The sequence below is a fragment of the Procambarus clarkii genome, chromosome 57 (genome assembly GCF_040958095.1).
Source record: "Procambarus clarkii isolate CNS0578487 chromosome 57, FALCON_Pclarkii_2.0, whole genome shotgun sequence".
Classification (NCBI taxonomy): Eukaryota; Metazoa; Arthropoda; class Malacostraca; order Decapoda; family Cambaridae; genus Procambarus; species Procambarus clarkii.
Window position 1 is genome coordinate 9779072 of NC_091206.1, and position 23311 is coordinate 9802382.

The following is a 23311-nucleotide window of genomic DNA, read 5'->3' on the forward strand; positions in this document are numbered from 1 at the left end:
CCACCAGAATCACACCACAGCCACCAGAATCACACCACAGCCACCAGAATCACACCACAGCCACCAGAATCACACCACAGCCACCAGAATCACACCACAGCCACCAGAATAATACCACAACCGCCAGAATAATACCACAACCACCAGAATCACACCACAGCCACCATAATCACACCACAGCCACCAGAATCACACCACAGCCACCAGAATCATACCACAGCCACCAGAATCATACCACAGCCACCAGAATCACACCACAGCCACCAGAATCACACCACAGCCGCCAGAATCACACCACAGCCACCAGAATCACACCACAACGACCAGAATCACACCACAACGACCAGAATCACACCACAGCCACCAGAATCACACCACAGCCACCAGAATCACACCACAGCCACCAGAATCATACCACAGCCACCAGAATCACACCACAGCCACCAGAATCACACCACAACCACCAGAATCATACCACAGCCACCAGAATCATACCACAGCCACCAGAATCACACCACAACCGCCAGAATCACACCACAACCGCCAGAATCACACCACAGCCACCAGAATCACACCACAACCGCCAGAATAATACCACAACCGCCAGAATAATACCACAACCGCCAGAATAATACCACAACCGCCAGAATAATACCACAACCGCCAGAATAATACCACAACCGCCAGAATAATACCACAACCGCCAGAATAATACCACAACCGCCAGAATAATACCACAACCGCCAGAATCATACCACAATCAACAAACGAGCAATCATTAAACAGGGAAGAGCAACGCAAGACTCACTGGTTCCTGGTGCGCTTGACTCTGAGGTAGAGTACGGAGGCCACAGTGATGACGAGGACGGTGAAGGTGCAGGCGGCGCCCATGGCTACGTACAGCGTCCCCAGCGACGTCGACATCCACTCCGGCCGCAGGTAGATCGACTCGTTCCTCGGAGCGAACTCTTCTGAGAGAGAGACAAAGAGAGAGAGAGAGAGAGAGAGAGATGTCTGGTTTGGGGGAATGGCTATAGTTGCGTCGACAGCGGCAGACGGGCACTATAGATCTAGTAATAACAAAGCACCTGCTAGAGGAATGAGCTCGACACCTAAAAAACAATGGAGTAGTCCCTTGGGCGGGAAAAACTCTACATTTAGGGGTATATTAGTGCTAACTCGTTAATAAGCGATATTTAAAGCATCATGTCAATCGACAGCATGACAAAAAATCAGTATTTTTTTTTTGGGTGGGGGCAGTTCTAGAGTATATTGTTCTTAAATATTTTATTTTGTCACGAATATTTCCAACTGTAACTAACGTTCGTTAAAAATCGCAAGAATTTAAAAATATATAAATAATGTCACTTTGAAATAATTTAGAGTTCAAAACTTTGATTTTAGATAATCCTTCTACATTTACGAATGTAGAATATTGTAAATTTGAAATTTTAAAAGACCTTGAGACCTTGTGATCCCTTACTTTTGTAAAACTTGACTGTTGACAGGTTCCTGTGAGCCAGAGGATCCTGTAAGCCACAGGATCGTGTAAGCTAGAGGATCCTGTAAGGCAGATGATCCTGTAAGAGAGGATCCTGTGAACCAGAGGATCCTGTGAGCCAGAGGATCATGTAAGCCAGAGGATCATGTAAGCCAGAGCTACCTGTTAAGTCAGAAATACGACCATGGAACAACTTGCCTTTGAACCAAGGGCATCCCATGGCTCTTGAGTGCGACTTTAACCCAGAATAAGGTACTTCCAAGCCAAAGGCATAACATACCTTTGAGGCAGATCTTCTTCCTCTTAATGGTGATGTTGGTGTGGTTGCGGTCACGGTTGAGGGTGGTGATGTTGAGGTGGAGGTTCACCACCACCTCCGCGTTGACCCGACCCGAGCACGGCAGCGACACGCTGTGGCAAAAGAAGGGAGAGACTGGTGAGTGGGAAATACTATGGCGACATTACACATGTCTTGACTTTAGCAAAGTCTTTGATGCTGTGACCCACAAAAATATTATAAAGGTACAGATGCATTTTATTGCGGTTAAACTGAAATTTTATTTATGGTATGATTATTTCAAAGAAAACAGCGTAGAGTCATAGTGGGAAACTACTTAAGTGGAGTGCCTCAAGGCTCTATCCTAGGACCTCTGTTGCAACATTAGCAGAATTGCCGACGATACTAAACTAGGGCGGAGAATAAATTCAAATTTCAAAGCCAGTACAAGTTAGAAAGGCTTCAGTACCAAGGAAATATTAAGAGATACCGTTTAAATGGTGACAAATACAGGGTTGTAAACCTTTGAAATAGACTAATTATTAGATAACATAACTAATAATAATATAAGAGAGAGAGCAGCTTCAGTGGCCTGCAGGAATGTATCCAGACTTTTACTCATGGGCGATTTCAACCATGGAAAAAAAGACTGGGAGAATGGGGGCCCACATGGAGGTGAAGATACATGGAGAGCTAAACAAGGAAGCTCAACAAGGAACTTTCTGAGCCAACATATCAAGGGACCCACAAGAATGAGAGACAATGACAAACCAGCTAGACTCGACCTGACATTCACCTTGAATGAGTAAAAAATAAGGGAAGTCAAATTTGAAGTCCCCCCCCCCATAGGAATGAGTGACCACAGTGTATTGACATTTGAATACCTGGTGAAGGTAGGGATAACCTATCTAAGGATGGGATTGGAAAGGAAAAAGACTAAATTACCGAAGAGGAAAAATGACGAGATGAGAAACTTCCTATTGGGAATACCGTGGGAAGCATAAATCAGAGAAAAGACTGTACATGATATGATGGACTATGTCACCCAGAAGTGACAGGAAGCTGCAGACAGGTTTATCCCGGTCCAAAAGGAGAAAAATGAAAAGCAACAGAAGAATCCATGGCTCAATCAGGACTAAGGTAGCGAAGCAATTGAGTACAAGAACATGGAGAAACTACAGGAATAACAGAACACCAGAGAGCAGGGAGAGATACCAGATAGCCAGAAAAGAGTACCTCAGAGTGAGGAGAGAAGCAGAGAGACATGTATATAACGCCACCAGCAGACATGCACCATGTATGTACGCTGCCACATTCAACGCCACGTATTCCGGTATGTTTACTGCAACATATATTTAAAGCATCCCCCCTAGCAAATCCCACGAGAAGACATTCCTTAGCCATCATGTAGCACTAATAGTAATTCGCTCCCCCCCCCCTTCCCAAGCTCTATCATAACGACAGCGAATTCCTAGCGTCCACCTTCACACTCCCAACCTCAACCCACCTCATCCCCAAAACAAACAAAATTAATCACCCACCACACCAAACAAAAATGAATTACAAACACGCACCGCCACACCTCTCAACAAAAGGTTGTTCCAACCAGGATCATTAACACGAGAGTGCTACGCTGTGCCTGGGACAACAACCCTGGCCAGCGACGACTTCGGTTGTAATTAACTTAGAAATCCCCATTACCTGTCGGGGCTGTGGGGTGTATACATTACGCAAAAGCAATATAAAATGGTAATTATTCTCTCCAAAGGTAAGTATAGGTTTACAACAAGAATTGTTATCCTTTACTTATTATACATCACGATTTACTATTATATTTCTATTTTATGTTATTCTGTGTATGTATTAATATTTTTGACACTTTTCCTTGTATATGTATATTGTAATTGGCATTTTCAACACAGAGGGTAGGGCAGAAATACTATATTACCGGTGTTAATGGGTCGGTTTTTTATTTACACAGCTGGAAACTGGCTGGATATATATTTTACATGGTTTAATAACAGGCAAATTTTCTTCAAATATAAATTAGCATTATATATTTAGTGATTTATGAATTGCGAGGCCAAAGAAAGGTTATCCAAGGAAGAGATGGTGACTTACTGCACCTGTAGAGGCCATGAATGCAACAGTGGTGGATGTGCCCCGGCACGTCCGTGTGGGGAAGGCCACCAAGGCTTGTGGGTACACATCGCCTGTCTCCGGTACACTATTATACAAGGTAGACAAAAAACACAACGTATTCCAGTGACCTCCGGCGAGCAAAATCCACATGCCCACCACGACCTGAGGGCCCACTAGAGCCGACCAAGACCTGCCCGGCGTCTGGTTGACCTCAGGGTCAAGCAGACCTTGGACGCTGTTTTCCTTCCCGAAGATCTAACCGTAAAGCGAAAAAAATCTATCAACTTCCCTGTGACCCAAAGTGGACCAAACGTTGAATCAATCAATATGTACAGTCGAAGAGGAATGCCTGACAACAGTACCTTATGGTCCAAATCTCGTCACGTTGCCCGGTGTTCCCAAGCATTAACACAGTACACACGTGTCGTGTCAAGACGTGTTTATGTAGCTCGTCCTCCAAACAAAGATCAAAAAGTGATTCCATGCACCAGCCAAACCCCCTGTTTATGAATGAAAAACGGTTTACACACGACTCAACTGTTGACATTCGAACACTTCCGGAACAAGTGCTTCACTGACGAATTTTGTTCGAACCACAACGTTGTAAATGCTTCACCCACGTATTACAAATATAAATAATCGCCAACAGAACCTAAACACCTAACCTATGCCTAAATATGCACAATATGCTAATATATATAATTCCAATTTATATTTGAGAAAATTTGTTTTGAATGAACAGCATGATCAAATTGATGAATGGGTCTTTGGGGTTGACCGCTGGATGGAATGGATTAGGTCTGAGGACGGGTTGCTGTAAGTGCTTTACACACGTACGTCAAATACAAATAAACACCAACAGAACCTAATGACCAAACCTAACTTACGTCTGACTATGCACAGAACTTTAATGGATAACAATACTGGTAACTTACATACGAGAACAAACCTATTTTTAATTCACAGTATAATAATATTGAAGGATGCGTCTCGGGCGCCGGCCGCTGCATTAATGAGCCTGGCCTCAGGACGGGCTGGTGAATATAAACAGAGGGTCGGCTGGATCAACAAGAGATTGACCAATACCAACCCACCCTTCTGTTTTGATAGTATGTTTTGTAATTATTTGGTCGATTGTACCAATAAATAGTAATGGAGCCTCCGTAAGCCACTTGTACTTTTTTATAGTCCAGAGAAAATACAGCTAAAACCAAACTTAAATATTCCTAGGCCTAGTATAACATACTATACTAGGCCTCAGATAGCGTGTATTAGGTCTAGGATGGTTTGATTAAATTTGGTTTTATTAGCAACTTAAATATGAACACTTTTCCGGTTCGTCCACATTCAATACTAAAAAAAATCTACTTTCTGTTGGTCCATCATGACATATTTGTACTTTCGACCACATCGATATTATAAGTACTTACATCTAGAAGGCTGCACTGACCAATTCACAAGAAAATCACAATAACGTCATATACTATATCTATGATGAAGTCTTCGGAACAGGACGGGGGACTCGAACCAGCGTCCTGGGTCACCGCAGACGCGCGCCGTGTCCATGGACCAGCCCATCCTCAAACATTTTCCCCCAATTTTCCCGACTGGCCAGTGTTTACGAGGACGGGCTGGCATATTCACCTAAATATACTCCAGCTGAGTCTGCAGGGTCAAGTACCAGCCCGTAGGTCACTGCACCTTTAAAGCTAATAGCTGTTCAATATTACAATATTTTTTCGCTCATGTTTCTTATCATGTTTTCATTTTAGCCAAAGTACTGAGGTGGGTAATGGGGTGGTCTGATGGAGCAGGAGGAGGGTGGGTGGTCTGATGGTGGCAGGAGGAGGGGGTGGTCTGATGATGGCAGGAGGGGGGTGTGGTCTGATGGTGGCAGGAGAAGGGTAACTATTTACTGATAAGTGAACAGAGGCATCAGAAGAAAGGAAATGTGTTCAACCCTTTTTTTGTCCTGCCTGGGGATCGAATGTGGGATGCCCGATTGTAAGTCAAAAACGTAAACCTCTGTTGCTGGCAACCCACACAGGATCCTTTATATGCCACAATCGTGCAGTGATTTATGTTGCCGCTGTGGGCGTGTCGCCCGAGTGGAGCACAAGCCTGGCTTCGAGCGTGTCTCAGACACCATAAATGACTGGGTTTTTAGTGTGGTGCTGGGCGTGAGCACTGTTAACCACGGGAAGGTTATCAGAACATGACCGCCACAACAGCTTACCGACCAACCAGTAAATATAATTTAGTCCCAAACATAATCCAAGACAAAAGTGGTTCACTCCTCGGAGTGTATATCCTCCTGTTATTGGGCGAGGAAATCGTGCTTTAAACTGTAGAAATACTCTTCTTGTGAGTGTGTGAAATGTCTACAGACTTATCCTGTAGACAGTGTTACAATATTTCGTCTAGCGAGCTACAATCAACATCAACAAATACGCCTAAAATCTTTACGTCAACTGATCACCATCAACAACAGCTCATCTTATAGCACTAAGTCGTAGGAAACATAGCAGAATGACTATGTCAAGTTTCAAGCTCGCGTGAAGCTCAAGGATCCCACATATGTGCGTCAGCATTGACTGCTGGCGCCTATACATGTGTGGTCAACTGAACTCCTAAGTGACTGTACTGAAAAGAGCATTACTGGAAGAAAACCTCAGCTGGCGATTAATCGAGGCAAGCCCCAGGGAGCACACACACATCAAGCCAGCTATAACAGAGTCCAGAGTCAAATATCCAGATTAAGGAGGTCTCGGCCCAGTGTGTTGTGGGAATTACTGTTGGTGTCGGGAAAACAATGGTTAGGACGAGGCTGGCGGAGTAATGTATGTATATATATGCAGGAGTACGGCGTTAAGCAGGCCAGTAATGTGAGAGGCTGGATAATATGATACAACCCTGGAGGAGGACAAATGTAGGACATGGAGGAGGTCGAGAGTCAGACGTGGAGTCGGACGTGGAAGACGACGACGAGAAGGACGAGTAGGAAACGAAGAGGAGGTAGAGAGAAATTTAAATAAAAGATCGACGGATAATAAGAGGAAGAAAACAGGACCTTCGTCAGGATTTAGTTCTCATGTTCTTCCGTCAGGATAACATGCGAGAAAAGTTGTAACTTGTTGACTTCTTTCCTGACTATCTTCCTGTGTCCCTGACTAGCTGTATGTCTGGCTAACGTGCTAGGTATTTAGCTGGTTAGCTGTCTGGCTAGCTTGCGGTCTAGCTTGCGGTCTAGCTGGCATTCTGGCGGGCTAGTCTCCTTGCTGGCTCTCTACTGAGCTAGCTTACTTGCTAGCTGGCTGTTTAACTGCCTGGCAGGCAGCTAAACAGCCAGGTGGCTGACGTACTGCCTGTCTGCCCGCCTGTTAGTGAAGAAAGCGTCCCCTCAGCGACGTTACTATATAGTCGAGTTACATAAGTTACTACATAGAAGGCACCCGGTTTGGTGCCTTCTTTTCATAATAACTTGCTATCCTCGACGTGAGGAGTTTTGAGGCGATGTCGTGTTTTGGCGAGCTGCTGCCTCCTCACTATTGTAACTAATCCCTGATGCTCTCGTCTTCCCGGTTTGTCTGCTGCCAAAATGCCTCTTCTTAGCGAATCAGCAGTGTAGTTGCCACTCTTCATCAAGCGTGAGATTACAACTTCTTCGTTTCGTAAATAACTAGAATAATCTCTCCAGATTATCAAGGGATTTAAACATGATTTTCTTTGTAAATCACCCACTTGAATGTCGCCCCCCCCCCCGAATCCTGGATTTAGTACACGCGAATGAGTCCTTATCATGACAGAACAGAGCACTGCGTGTTTCTGCAGTTAACATTTCTTTTTGTGTGTGTTAAGCCTGCAGACACAAACAATGCTCTCTTATGTCGTGTTAGGGACTCTAATCATCCCATATATTGATTTTCATCTATAATAATCCTTCCTGATTATTTTTATAATGTGATACACAACCTACCCAACATGAACCTTAGTCCTGGCTTTGTTGTTGTTGACTCTTCCCTTTCACAGTACATACTTAAATTATCTAACTTAGTGTTGCTATCTCTACGCTCTCTTTCCTGTGTCTTTTTCGTTAGTGTTTTTTTCTCATCTTACCCTCCTTGGTCTACCTCTCACTCTCGGTCTACCTCTCTTTTCCAGCCTATTATCTTACTCTTCCCCCCGTATCTCTCTCTCAATTATTATTATTATTATTATTTGATATTCCAATTCTGCCTTTGTTCTTACGCACTTCTCTTAACAATATCATTAGTCATACATTTTTGTCTTCTTCCCTCTCCACCTCTTTCCTTTGTTATTCTCTTCGCCTCTCTCCATCTCTACTTCCTCTTCTCCTTTGTTCTTACTCTCCTCTTCTCTCTCCTCGCATCTCGGGTCACTGTTGTGCCCGACTTAAGCTTCCTCTTTCTTGGGGTCTCTCTCATTCCTGTTTCTCACAGCGTTTTGCCTTCTCTCATTCCGAATCCACAGTTATTGCCACTATCACCTTCACCATCCTCGCTATCAGGGCCATCATTCTCTCAGGCCTCGCCATCACCACCGTCACCATAATCACACCACTATCACCATCACCACCGCCATCCTCACCATTTCCAGCAAAATACCCTTCCTTACCAGTGTTATACTGTCTTATACAGCCATACACTTACCTCCCCCCATGTACCGCCTTATACACTTTCCTCCCCATATACTGCATTATACACAGCCATGCACTCCCTCCCCATACAGGGCCGTGTTCATAACCATAGCTTTCTCCCTGTACAGGCGATGGAGGGGTGTAGGGGGCGTGGCTGCCTTCCCAGAGCCCAAACTTTGCACAACTTTAGTGTGGAATACCCCAGCTGCCGTGGCTAAACCCCCTAACTTAGCCCCCTGATAGAGTACGACTTCAAAACTTGCCTCCAAACTTTATGTTAAGCTGTTAAGGGCAAGAGAGGTAGAAGAGATGAGTGTTGTCGGGAGTGTGGGAGAGCGTGCGGGGTGTAGAGGTATGGAGGTGGGGGTTGTGGTGAGGTGTGGGGGTTGTGGTGAGGTGGGTGGGAGGTGTGAGGGTAAAGGGGGAAGTGTGGAGGTGGAGAGGTGTGTTGGATAAAGGTTGGTAAGGAGGTGAAATAGAATTGAGTAAGAGGCTGTTGGTATGACCACACATACACCAGTATGATCATACTGTGGCTGGTGTATGATGCGTTCACACTGTATAGTGATATCCTGGCTGATTAGCCAAGTATCAAATATTATTTTATCTATAATCTCCTTTTGACATTACTCTAGTATACAATACGTATATTGCTATTGGATGTTTGATATACCTATACATATATAATAGTACCAACTGCATGTGCCATATATTTCTGAATATATGGGAAGGACAAGATACAACAGACTTAACTTTTAAGTCCAGAAAATCATTAACCGGTATAGACACATTATTATACAATGGTAAGCTACACTGTGGGATGACCCACACTGTCACCACACAGAAGCAACACAACGGGGAACCTACGCATCGGAAACAACACCTGCCAAGTTATCCGGAACACATGGAATACTAATATAACCTGGATGCAACATCTGACCATCTCTGAACCGTGAGCTCGGTTTTCACAAGTGACGCCTCTGTGTCATACATGTGTAGAGAGGTCGCGCCGTCATGTTCAATAAAGTAGAACACCAGACCTGTCAGGCCACACTGACCCGGAACTAGTAACACCAGACTGTGAAGCCACACTGTGACCCGGAACAAGAACACCAGACCTGTCAGGCCACACTGACCCGGAACTAGGAACACCAGACCTGTCAGGTGACACTGTGACCCGGAACTAGGAACACCAGACCTGTCAGGTGACACTGTGACCCGGAACTAGGAACACCAGACCTGTCAGGCCACACTGACCCGGAACTAGTAACACTAGACCTGTCAGGTCACACTGTGACCCGGACCCAAGAACACCTGACCTGTTACGCAACTGCCAGCCCTGGAATAAAGAACACAACGCCTGTCAAGCCACTCTGCGACCCGGAAACAATGCCGCTTAGCTTCATTAACCTGACAGCATAATTTACTTACATTATAAAAAATGAGCTTTAGAAAAATACCAAATGCCCTTCAGAGGTGAAAGCCCTTGTTAACACTTATTAAGTGTAGTCACCTAAACGTACTCTCGTATGTGTGTCTGTGTGTATATGTTCCCCTGATTGCACACACCTATATATGCTTGCGAGTATTGGACAGGACTTTCGAAGAGATGGACATCCCAGGCTGTGAAGATTTCAGAGAATACATAACAGGCATTATGACAATGGGAGGATCAAACAATAATAATAGTAATATACAAGTGTTTGTTGTGGTGTGTGTGCGTGTGTGCGCGCGCGTGCGTGTGTGTGTGTGTGTGTGTGTGTGTGTGTGTGTGTGTGTGTGTGTGTGTGTGTGTGTGTGTGTGTGTGTGTGTGTGTGTGTGTGTGTGTGTGTGTGTGTGTAGTATTATTTTAGAAGCCAATTCTTCGGGTCAGAGAAATTGAACCTCCAGATGTCTCTTTCTTTCTCAGTTAACCTGAACGGTAAATCGAAAACACACACATTTTTCTTCGAGACTAGATAATGTGTATCAGTTTAGCATTTATTTATGTATCATTATTAAAAATAAACATTTGCTACAACATTTGTATAACAATTCGAATATAATTGCCTTCACTTTTGTCTTATCATAATATACAACACCCGAACAACTACCCACGAACAAATATCAGAAGACTTATTTTGCTATAAAATATTTTCTTGCAAATTCCTCGCCCCACACTTAAGACAATCACCGCTGTGCTGTAATCAGACGCCACGCGTCCGCGGGTCCCTGGGGCCTTGCAACTGTTCCGGCGCAATTTGGGTGCAGTTCCTCTGTAAGTAATCAGGATTGTTGGTGTTTTCCCAATCTGCGAGGCGTCCAACCTGAGGCATCGTCATCAGGGAGGAGCTGATTATCATCATCGGCCACCCTGCTGATGACAAAACTCAGAGAACGCTTGAGTGAGCTTGTGGGGGTGAGCTTTCATGGGTGGGGGAGTGAGAGTGAGAGAGAGCGCTAATGTTCCAGGAGTCGCAGTACTGGCAGCCCCGGTCACACACACACAGGAAATTATTCACAACAAACTCATCCTTGCGGGAGTAATAAAGTATTGGCGCCGCGAGATGAGAATGTTTGGTAAAGTCGCTTCCAATGTCTTTTTCTAAAACGCTGCTCGGCAGAGACGGCAGAAAGTGCTAAGTTTTAAAGAACTAAAAATATCAGAACATTCTTGGATTCCTCCCAAATAGTAAACCCTTCGAGTTTGGACGTTGAAAAATGTGAAATCTCTCTCTTTCTCGCTATAAGAAACGCAACTGTGTCAAATACACAATGGTAAACGGATTAAGTTGTCAGCTAGCGTGCAGGTCGTAACTTTCCAGGTAATCCTAGAAGAGGTAGGAGGAGGGGGATAGCTAGACTGTGGGTGGGGTGGAGTCGTGGTGGGGTGGGGTGGGGTGGAGTCGTGGTGGGGTGGGGTGGAGTCGTGGTGGAGTGGGTGTGGCTGAGTGGATAGGATCGAGGGGTGGGGGCAAGGGAAGGTGGAGGGATATAACCCCACAAAGTGACAGTCCACTAAGCCGAAGACTTGAAGAAACTATTTAAGGCAACTCCGTACCCAGTTAAGAGAGCATTGTGGCCGTCAGGCGCAATGAAGATCCTCGCCGAGGGAACAACGCACACCTTAAGATTTTGTGTAAAATTTTTATAAAAAATTGGTTAACGGGACCTCCGTCAGGGGCGAGGGGGCGTGAGATCTCTAGCATCAAGTTCCCAGACACCAGCAGCTTCCCCACCAAGCCTGCCGTCCCCAGACACCAGCAGCCTCCCCACCAAGCCTGCCGTCCCCAGACAGCAGCAGCCTCCCCACCAAGCCTGCCGTCCCCAGACAGCAGCACCCTCCCCACCAAGCCTGCCGTCCACAGACAGCAGCACCCTCCCCACCAAGCCTGCCGTCCCCAGACAGCAGCACCCTCCCCACCAAGCCTGCCGTCCCCAGACAGCAGCACCCTCCCCACCAAGCCTGCCGTCCCCAGACAGCAGCACCCTCCCCACCAAGCCTGCCGTCCCCAGACAGCAGCACCCTCCCCACCAAGCCTGCCGTCCCCAGACAGCAGCACCCTCCCCACCAAGCCTGCCGTCCCCAGACAGCAGCACCCTCCCCACCAAGCCTGCCGTCCACAGACAGCAGCACCCTCCCCACCAAGCCTGCCGTCCACAGACAGCAGCACCCTCCCCACCAAGCCTGCCGTCCCCAGACAGCAGCACCCTCCCCACCAAGCCTGCCGTCCCCAGACAGCAGCACCCTCCCCACCAAGCCTGCCGTCCCCAGACAGCAGCACCCTCCCCACCAAGCCTGCCGTCCACAGACAGCAGCACCCTCCCCACCAAGCCTGCCGTCCACAGACAGCAGCACCCTCCCCACCAAGCCTGCCGTCCACAGACAGCAGCACCCTCCCCACCAAGCCTGCCGTCCACAGACAGCAGCACCCTCCCCACCAAGCCTGCCGTCCACAGACAGCAGCACCCTCCCCACCAAGCCTGCCGTCCACAGACAGCAGCACCCTCCCCACCAAGCCTGCCGTCCACAGACAGCAGCACCCTCCCCACCAAGCCTGCCGTCCACAGACAGCAGCACCCTCCCCACCAAGCCTGCCGTCCACAGACAGCAGCACCCTCCCCACCAAGCCTGCCGTCTGCCTCACTCAACTCGACCGGCACTGCTAAACTAAACGAATACAAAGTAAATTAATTCAATTTAATCAAATGTAAGGAGGTGGATGCAATGATGTATCCACAATGAACACGCATAAAAGGTATACCGAGCCATTGCTAATACTATATATGCAAACCACTCATTTAGCAGACTGCAAATGTTAAACTCGACACAACTTATCAGCACACACAGAAATCACAGTAACGTGATATATAAAATGAATATATCCACAAGGACCTTGATGAAGGTTCGAACCTATGTACAGGGTGTTCCCAGGCTCGCCTTAGTCAACCGAACCACGACATGGTCAAAGAACTGCAACCTGGAGTGCTACTGCCACCACGAGGATTTCGAGGCTTCCACTGAAGCCTAACCGGGGTTATCTTGAGATTCTTGAGGTTATCTTGAGATGATTTCAGGTCTTGCCGTCCCAGCGGCCCGGTCCTCGATCAGGCCTCCTTTTCGTTACACAGTCCGAGGAAGCAGCCCGTAGCAGCTGTCTAACTCCCAGGTTCCTATTTACTACTAGGTTAACAGTAGCATCAAGGTGAAAGAAACTCTGCCCATTTGTTTTCCCCTTCACCGGGGATCGAACCCGGAACTTTATTACTACGATTCCTGAGCGTTGTCCCACTCAGCTGTCAGGCCCCTTCAGGCAGGAGTGTCACACAATTCCTCCCCCCATGCACTCGGGCACTATCAACCAAACAGTTCTACCTCTGACACCCCTGCGGCAACACACACACACAGCATAGGTGTGTGTATGAAACCCCAGTTAGGCTTCAGTGGAAGCCTCGGGATCCCCGTGGGGGCAGTAGCACTCCAGGTTGCAATTTTTTGACCATGTAGTACAGTTGACTAGAGCGCGTCTGGGAATATCCAGCACATAGGTTCGAGCCCTCTTCCATGATCCTCGTGGATTTGGTCACTTATCAGCCTCTCATGAATGAGCTCTGACAACAAGCAACATCGCTCAACAGTCGTCCAGAGAGGCAACACATCAATCAACAGTCGTCTAGCGAACAGCAACAGCAATCAACAGTCGTCTAGCGAACAGCAACAGCAGTCAACAGTCATCTAGCAAGCAGCAGCAGCTTCTTATCTAACCTGTTATTTTCGCCGTCATGAAACTGCTTTATTGTGTTCTTTATTCTTAAAGTCTTCCCACATGATAACTCTCATGTCTTTTAAATTGCTTTCTCTTTCAACGGTCCACAGACGACAGCATTTACTCCATGAAGACAAGTTCCAGCTACTGCACGGTGGGAAAAATGAAAACAGAAACCACATACAAAACGCAGTCAAAATGCAATCACATCACACTATAGAAAGAAAATGCATTGTAAAAGACTTGGAAATAATCATGTCTGAAAACCAATTTAAGAACAGAATAAAGTAGTTGTCACAACTGGAAGAAAAAATTAATGTTGGATAGGAAGAACCTTTCAAACAGGAGATGTCAGACCTAAGATGATACTTTTAGACACACTGGTGCTCTTAAGGGTGGAATATTGTTGCACACTAACACCTCATTCAAAGCGAGAGAAATTGCTGACCTGGATGAAGCGCAAAGGTTGTTTACCGCCCGATTCTATTAAATATAACATGTAAATTATTGCTACAGATCAAAATCTCTCAAACTGTGTGCTCTAAAGCGAAGGCACAAAGGATGCATGGAAATGTACACTTGTAAAATATTAGACGGCCTGGTTCTAAATCTGCACAAGGAAACAATGTCTACCGAGACCAGCAGGCATGACAAAGTTCAAAACGGCCCCGTTGAAAACTCAAGGTGCAATAGGTACAATGAGAGATGAAATTTTATTAGAGTTTAAGGACCCAAAACTTTCCAACGTCCTCTCTACATTAAGGGCATAACTATCCGACTTCTCACGGTATTCAACAGAGAACTTGATAAACACTGCCAGAAGTCACCTGATCAACCGGTCTATGATTCATAAATCGACATCGAAAATCAGAATTTAACAGCCTGGTTGACCAGACGACTAACTGGAGACCTGGTCAGAAATGCACAACACATCACATTTCACAAACACAACACGAGCCTTTGTCTACAACACTAGTACAAACAGCTGACTCCTGCAACTATCACAACTACCCCAAAGAAATGCTCAACAAATATTTCTGATGGCTTATGTACCTACCAGCTTTGCACTTGCACTTGTATGAAGTCAATTATGACTGTTGTTCCATTACCCAAGGCATCTCATTACTATGTATAATAAGTCAAGTTGAAAAAAGAAAAACAAGCATAAAGTTGGAGTCGAGAGCGTAATTGTAATGGTGTTTGTGTCTGTCACTCAGCTGGCGTCAAGTGGAGTCGGGGATGGTGGGAGGACGAGGCCCTATTGTTAACCTACATACGCTCGCGCGTGCGTGTGTTAGTCCACTTGCTGCAGGCCTGCTCCTCACAGCCGACTACAGTGTTTACTTCAATATGTCTAAAAGCTCAGCCTGTTATACTGTCGCACCTGAATCTGGGGCTAATTTTTTGTTCAAACACGTTGCGAGAGGGAGAGCCGACAGGGCGACAGCGTTCCTTCACACTTCCTGCCGTCTTTAATAATGCAGATGACAAATACGCCAGCGATGTTAGGCTCTGACGAGAGCGACAACTTCCTCGGCATCCCATTAGGGTAGGCAGTCGCGCGCCCCGGTCTCGCTACCGCGCGCCCCGGCCTCGCTACCGCGCGCCCCGGCCTCGCTACCGCGCGCCCCGGCCTCGCTACCGCGCGCCCCGGCCTCGCTACCGCGCGCCCCGGCCTCGCTACCGCGCGCCCCGGCCTCGCTACCGCGCGCCCCGGCCTCGCTACCGCGCGCCCCGGCCTCGCTACCGCGCGCCCCGGCCTCGCTACCGCGCGCCCCGGCCTCGCTACCGCGCGCCCCGGCCTCGCTACCGCGCGCCCCGGCCTCGCTACCGCGCGCCCCGGCCTCGCTACCGCGCGCCCCGGCCTCGCTACCGCGCGCCCCGGCCTCGCTACCGCGCGCCCCGGCCTCGCTACCGCGCGCCCCGGCCTCGCTACCGCGCGCCCCGGCCTCGCTACCGCGCGCCCCGGCCTCGCTACCGCGCGCCCCGGCCTCGCTACCGCGCGCCCCGGCCTCGCTACCGCGCGCCCCGGCCTCGCTACCGCGCGCCCCGGCCTCGCTACCGCGCGCCCCGGCCTCGCTACCGCGCGCCCCGGCCTCGCTACCGCGCGCCCCGGCCTCGCTACCGCGCGCCCCGGCCTCGCTACCGCGCGCCCCGGCCTCGCTACCGCGCGCCCCGGCCTCGCTACCGCGCGCCCCGGCCTCGCTACCGCGCGCCCCGGCCTCGCTACCGCGCGCCCCGGCCTCGCTACCGCGCGCCCCGGCCTCGCTACCGCCCGCCCCGGCCTCGCTACCGCACGCCCCGGCCTCGCTACCGCACGCCCCGGCCTCGCTACCACACGCCCCGGCCTCGCTACCACACGCCCCGGCCTCGCTACCACACGCCCCGGCCTCGCTACCACACGCCCCGGCCTCGCTACCACACGCCCCGGCCTCGCTACCACACGCCCCGGCCTCGCTACCACACGCCCCGGCCTCGCTACCACACGCCCCGGCCTCGCTACCACACGCCCCGGCCTCGCTACCACACGCCCCGGCCTCGCTACCACACGCCCCGGCCTCGCTACCACACGCCCCGGCCTCGCTACCACACGCCCCGGCCTCGCTACCACACGCCCCGGCCTCGCTACCACACGCCCCGGCCTCGCTACCACACGCCCCGGCCTCGCTACCACACGCCCCGGCCTCGCTACCACACGCCCCGGCCTCGCTACCACACGCCCCGGCCTCGCTACCACACGCCCCGGCCTCGCTACCACACGCCCCGGCCTCGCTACCACACGCCCCGGCCTCGCTACCACACGCCCCGGCCTCGCTACCACACGCCCCGGCCTCGCTACCACACGCCCCGGCCTCGCTACCACACGCCCCGGCCTCGCTACCACACGCCCCGGCCTCGCTACCACACGCCCCGGCCTCGCTACCACACGCCCCGGCCTCGCTACCACACGCCCCGGCCTCGCTACCACACGCCCCGGCCTCGCTACCACACGCCCCGGCCTCGCTACCACACGCCCCGGCCTCGCTACCACACGCCCCGGCCTCGCTACCACACGCCCCGGCCTCGCTACCACACGCCCCGGCCTCGCTACCACACGCCCCGGCCTCGCTACCACACGCCCCGGCCTCGCTACCACACGCCCCGGCCTCGCTACCACACGCCCCGGCCTCGCTACCACACGCCCCGGCCTCGCTACCACACGCCCCGGCCTCGCTACCACACGCCCCGGCCTCGCTACCACACGCCCCGGCCTCGCTACCACACGCCCCGGCCTCGCTACCACACGCCCCGGCCTCGCTACCACACGCCCCGGCCTCGCTACCACACGCCCCGGCCTCGCTACCACACGCCCCGGCCTCGCTACCACACGCCCCGGCCTCGCTACCACACGCCCCGGCCTCGCTACCACACGCCCCGGCCTCGCTACCACACGCCCCGGCCTCGCTACCACACGCCCCGGCCTCGCTACCACACGCCCCGGCCTCGCTACCACACGCCCCGGCCTCGCTACCACACGCCCCGGCCTCGCTACCACACGCCCCGGCCTCGCTACCACACGCCCCGGCCTCGCTACCACACGCCCCGGCCTCGCTACCACACGCCCCGGCCTCGCTACCACACGCCCCGGCCTCGCTACCACACGCCCCGGCCTCGCTACCACACGCCCCGGCCTCGCTACCACACGCCCCGGCCTCGCTACCACACGCCCCGGCCTCGCTACCACACGCCCCGGCCTCGCTACCACACGCCCCGGCCTCGCTACCACACGCCCCGGCCTCGCTACCACACGCCCCGGCCTCGCTACCACACGCCCCGGCCTCGCTACCACACGCCCCGGCCTCGCTACCACACGCCCCGGCCTCGCTACCACACGCCCCGGCCTCGCTACCACAAGGCTCGGCCTCGCTACCACAAGGCTCGGCCTCGCTACCACACGCCCCGGCCTCGCTACCACACGCCCCGGCCTCGCTACCACACGCCCCGGCCTCGCTACCACACGCCCCGGCCTCGCTACCACACGCCCCGGCCTCGCTACCACAAGGCTCGGCCTCGCTACTACACGCCCCGGCCTCGCTACCACAAGGCTCGGCCTCGCTACCACACGCCCCGGCCTCGCTACCACAAGGCTCGGCCTCGCTACCACACGCCCCGGCCTCGCTACCACACGCCCCGGCCTCGCTACCACAAGGCTCGGCCTCGCTACCACACGCCCCGGCCTCGCTACCACACGCCCCGGCCTCGCTACCACAAGGCCCGGCCTCGCTACCACACGCCCCGGCCTCGCTACCACAAGGCTCGGCCTCGCTACCACACGCCCCGGCCTCGCTACCGCACGCCCCGGCCTCGCTACCGCACGCCCCGGCCTCGCTACCACACGCCCCGGCCTCGCTACCACACGCCCCGGCCTCGCTACCACACGCCCCGGCCTCGCTACCACACGCCCCGGCCTCGCTACCACACGCCCCGGCCTCGCTACCACACGCCCCGGCCTCGCTACCACACGCCCCGGCTTCGCTATGACTCCACTAGTGACGAGCTGAATTAACGGACTGACTTTTTCATCAGTTCTACACAAAAAGTCTCGTCATTATCTACAAGATTATGCTGTTCATGAAACAAATTTAACACCGAGTCATTGTTCTCCTGGAATAAATCTCAAAATTCTGTTCACCACAGAACATTTATAAAAAAAATAATACAAACAGTTGGTTCATCTTGTTTAGTGCCAGAAATGATTGACGAGAAACTGCAAGTCTCGCCCATTTCCGCGGCTGGGCGAGACAGTCTCACTTATACCAAATTTCCAAGTCCAAGGTAAATTAATTAAAATTCGTAACAAATAGAATTGTTACAGAAACTTGGTCTTCCCTCCATTTGCGTCGTCACATTGTGTGCAGCTTGTGACAGCCCAAACGAGGGCTCCACTGGTGCTATCCTCTCATTTTACAAGGCTTCATCCAGGTCATTTAGCGTCCTAACGAGGTCTGCATTAGTTCTCTCCTCTCCTGTACTACCAGGACAAACACCTCCAAGTGTCATTCAATAGTCTCCCCCATATTCTGCAGGATTGTCAACATTATCGTCAATCTGCCTAACTGCCTCAGCCACACAGCAGCCGCATGTGGAACAAAGACCCGCTGCCATTCATCCACACCGCCAACAACTGCTCGGCGGAACTATTTCGTAAAGTACATTTTCAAACACATTTGACTTTCCTTTGTTTACAATCTTTATTCTTCGATGTGTGGAGTTTGGGAAGCACCGTGACGAGGATATGAACCTGTTGAGTTAGTGTTGTCAGGCGGGCTGTTCATATCCCTCTAAAGTATTTGTTTCGTGATTAAATTTCACCCATTCAGTGAATGCAAACACAAGTTGCCTGCATTAACACGAAGTCGTATAGACAGATACAAATAAAAATATTTATTCACATATAGATGGACATACAGACAGGAACCAAGGAACCAAGATAAGAACACGCCTCGGCAGCAGCAGTCGAATCTATTAACTTATACCTAGCGAGCAGCAGGTACTAAGTTAAGGTACTTTACTAAGTTCTCCAGGGCGGCCTTTGAGGTGGGTGGATGAGAGGGCGGCCCTGGAGGTGGGTGGATGAGAGGGCGGCCCTGGAGGTGGGTGGATGAGAGGGCGGCCCTGGAGGTGGGTGGATGAGAGGGCGGCCCTGGAGGTGGGTGGATGAGAGGGCGGCCCTGGAGGTGGGTGGATGAGAGGGCGGCCCTGGAGGTGGGTGGATGAGAGGGCGGCCCTGGAGGTGGGTGGATGAGAGGGCGGCCCTGGAGGTGGGTGGATGAGAGGGCGGCCCTGGAGGTGGGTGGATGAGAGGGCGGCCCTGGAGGTGGGTGGATGAGAGGGCGGCCCTGGAGGTGGGTGGATGAGAGGGCGGCCCTGGAGGTGGGTGGATGAGAGGGCGGCCCTGGAGGTGGGTGGATGAGAGGGCGGCCCTGGAGGTGGGTGGATGAGAGGGCGGCCCTGGAGGTGGGTGGATGAGAGGGCGGCCCTGGAGGTGGGTGGATGAGAGGGCGGCCCTGGAGGTGGGTGGATGAGAGGGCGGCCCTGGAGGTGGGTGGATGAGAGGGCGGCCCTGGAGGTGGGTGGCTAAGAGGGCGGCCCTGGAGGTGGGTGGCTAAGAGGGCGGCCCTGGAGGTGGGTGGCTAAGAGGGCGGCCCTGGAGGTGGGTGGCTAAGAGGGCGGCCCTGGAGGTGGGTGGCTAAGAGGGCGGCCCTGGAGGTGGGTGGCTAAGAGGGCGGCCCTGGAGGTGGGTGGCTAAGAGGGCGGCCCTGGAGGTGGGTGGCTAAGAGGGCGGCCCTGGAGGTGGGTGGCTAAGAGGGCGGCCCTGGAGGTGGGTGGCTAAGAGGGCGGCCCTGGAGGTGGGTGGCTAAGAGGGCGGCCCTGGAGGTGGGTGGCTAAGAGGGCGGCCCTGGAGGTGGGTGGCTAAGAGGGCGGCCCTGGAGGTGGGTGGCTAAGAGGGCGGCCCTGGAGGTGGGTGGCTAAGAGGGCGGCCCTGGAGGTGGGTGGCTAAGAGGGCGGCCCTGGAGGTGGGTGGCTAAGAGGGCGGCCCTGGAGGTGGGTGGCTTAGAGGGCGGCCCTGGAGGTGGGTGGCTAAGAGGGCGGCCCTGGAGAACGTAGAACTCTGCATACAGCACACGTTCGCCCAATACAAGAATAGGGGAACAGACATAAACTAAGCCTGTCTCCAGAGACACAAATCAACAGATTTACATCAGTGGCAAACGCTGGGAAACCCGAATAGATTTCGATAATCTGAAAACAAGCATTTTTAACACTTTACGTCGTATGTGGGAGTAGTACTGGAGTGTGCGGCTCGTGCGTGGAGCTCTCACACACAAACTCGAGAAGGTTTAGGACTATAACAAGACTGATTCCAGAACAGAGTTGGAGTACGAAGAAAGGCTCATGGGACTGCATCATACAACACGGGAAAAGGAAGACGACTACTACGTATAAGATTCTATAGCTTATTGAATAGTTACATTATGACAAACTGTTTAGCAGCCACAACGAGAAACCACGAATGCAAGTTGTAGAAATTTTGTTGGTATGTTAATACTGCATTAGATTACAGACAGTGAAAACCTGGGTTCCAAAACCTGACGCCCGGTCCAGCAAACACAGTTAGTCGTGTGTTTGAGACTCAAACAATTAGTCATAGTTGAACACAGAGACCCATGCATAGACAACAAGCACAGACCACACGAGGAAAGGAGGCAGTTTGGACATGATAACGATATACAAGATTTCAAGAGAACTTGGCAAAGAAGAAAAAGCAGCAATACTCAGGGCTAGGAAGAGCAAAACGAAGGAGCACATATAAACTGTACACACAGACAAGTCACAGAGATGTCAGAGAGCTCGTCTTTACTGTTAGTTATCAATAAGTGCAATAATGGGGTGAATGAAGACGTGGATGAAGCTAACTAAATACAACATTTTAAATCCAAGACGATAAACGAGAGAACAAACTGCACAAAGCCTCAAAATGTTCGGAAATCGGAGTTAGAAGCTGAGAATATACGGACACACACACATATGTGAGAACAAAGGCACGAAGCCCCACACAAGAAACAAATGAAAGGTGTATTGCCCGAGTGTTCGCGCTCTTACTGCGGTTCCTCCTCTCCTTCCCCCTCCTCTTTCTTTTATTTCCCTCTCTTCTCTTTCCCTCTCTTCTCTTCTCCATCTCCGCGTCCTCCCTCTTGTCCAGACTGAATGCGACGCTTAGAACGATTACAAAAATAAGTAGCGTCACCGTCAACAGTGATATGAATGATAAACATTGGAGGAGGCGAGGTGGGGCCTCGGGGCGGGTGGCCCAGTGGGCTGCCCTGGAGGTGGGTGGATAAGGCGATGGCCCTGGAGGTGGGTGGATGAGAGGGCGGCCCTGGAAGCAGGTGGGGTGGAAAATTTGTCACTGTTATTTACACAGATGTACAACATACGGCCTCACATGGTCTACGTGCAGTTCCAGCATTGTCCTGTGCCAGGTAAGTCCACCACGGGCTCACCATAGCCCGTGCTACTTGCAACTTCTTGTTCCGTGTAGCCGACTCTAAAACAACAAACCAGAGTAACTGGGAGAGGTGAGACGGGGCCCGCAACACCAGCCTCTAACCTAAGCTACGCTTAACACAGCTGATCATCACAAAATAACATGTGGCTGATAATACCGTATTCACCGGACAGTTTTAATTATTAAGTGCCAGTGAAGAAGAAAATCTCCCCTTCTGGGAGAAGCTACCAACGAGAGACGTTGACCTTAACCTTAACCATTGATAATAAATTAGGATGAGGGTAGAAGTAGCCGAAGCTACTCTATCCTTTTAGGTTGTATTTAATCTCAAACTTACTTGAACTTGCTACTAAATTTAATAGGCATTACATTGTTGAGTTCCGTAGGTCGCTGGTGCCAGTTATTATTTGAACACACTTGATATGGTTCCCGTTTTGAGGTATTCCAGCAACAATCTAGCCAGAGGGAGTGATTTCTCTGCATTTGTTTATTAACTGAAAACATGTGAACTACTTAGTTTGCAATGTACATATCGCCTTCTTGAGTAAACTCTCGAAAGACCCCAGACACACTATCAAAGTTAGGATATCTTTTCAGGACTAAATTCATCTTTTGTTAGTAGTCGTTCGTCAAGGAGTTTACCAGAGACATCACAGCCAAACAGAAAGAGTTCAGTTAATTCAAGATGTTAAGCCTTTGATGAATGATGGCTTGACGTATAGAAAAAATGCAAGTTTCAACAGTAAGGGAAGATGGCTTGGTTTCTTAGCATAGTTTAGCAAGTAAGGTTCCCTCACTAAAGTGTTCTCTCTAACGTCTCAACAAATGGACGCATCCCAGCATATAATGCAGTAATCCAAGCGATAAACATACTGTTAGCGTTGCTCACGGCCCAGATGGGTGCTATTTTCTCTCACACTGGAGGCGGCGTTGCATGAGTTCTCCACCTTCAACACCGACACAAGAAGCGAAATTGAGAATTTTGGACGAAGGACGGTGAGGGATAGTATGTGGGGGGAAGGGATAGTGTGTGGGAAGACAGGAATAGTGTGTGAGGGCAGAGATAGTGTGTGTGTGTGTGTGTGTGTGTGTGTGTGTGGGGGGGGGGGGAGGGGGTGGGGCAGGGATAGTGTGTGTGGGGGCAGGGATAGTGTGGGGGCAGAGAAAATGTGTGGGGGGGGGGGGCAGGGATAGTGTATGTGTGTGGGGGGAAGGGGGGGGACAGGAATCATGTGTGTGGGGGGGCCTGGGATGGAGTGGGGGGGCAGGAATAGTATGTGGGGTCAGATTGTGATGTGTAAGAATGTGGGGGATAAGGATAAATATGGGATGGGGGATAAGGGTAAGTATGGGATGGGGGATAAGGATAAATATGGGATGGAGGATAAGGGTAAATATGGGATGGAGGATAAGGCCCTCTTTATTCAACCCACCGTG

The 23311-nt window shown here is 51.1% G+C and overlaps 1 protein-coding gene across 7 annotated transcripts in view; it reads right to left on the reverse strand.

The window, feature by feature from the left end:
• Positions 1 to 23311, reverse strand: part of LOC123745078 (tyrosine-protein kinase Dnt) — a 316401-nt gene that overhangs the window by 53176 nt on the left and 239914 nt on the right. For 6 of the 7 annotated variants that reach the window (XM_069306250.1, XM_069306248.1, XM_045725384.2 and 3 more), the window contains 2 exons: positions 1782 to 1912; positions 809 to 971 (listed from right to left, as the gene is read on the reverse strand). In XM_069306250.1, the coding sequence (XP_069162351.1) occupies positions 809 to 971; positions 1782 to 1912 (294 nt within the window). The remainder of the gene's footprint in view (positions 1 to 808; positions 972 to 1781; positions 1913 to 23311) is intronic. The other variant, XM_069306249.1, reaches the window with a different exon arrangement.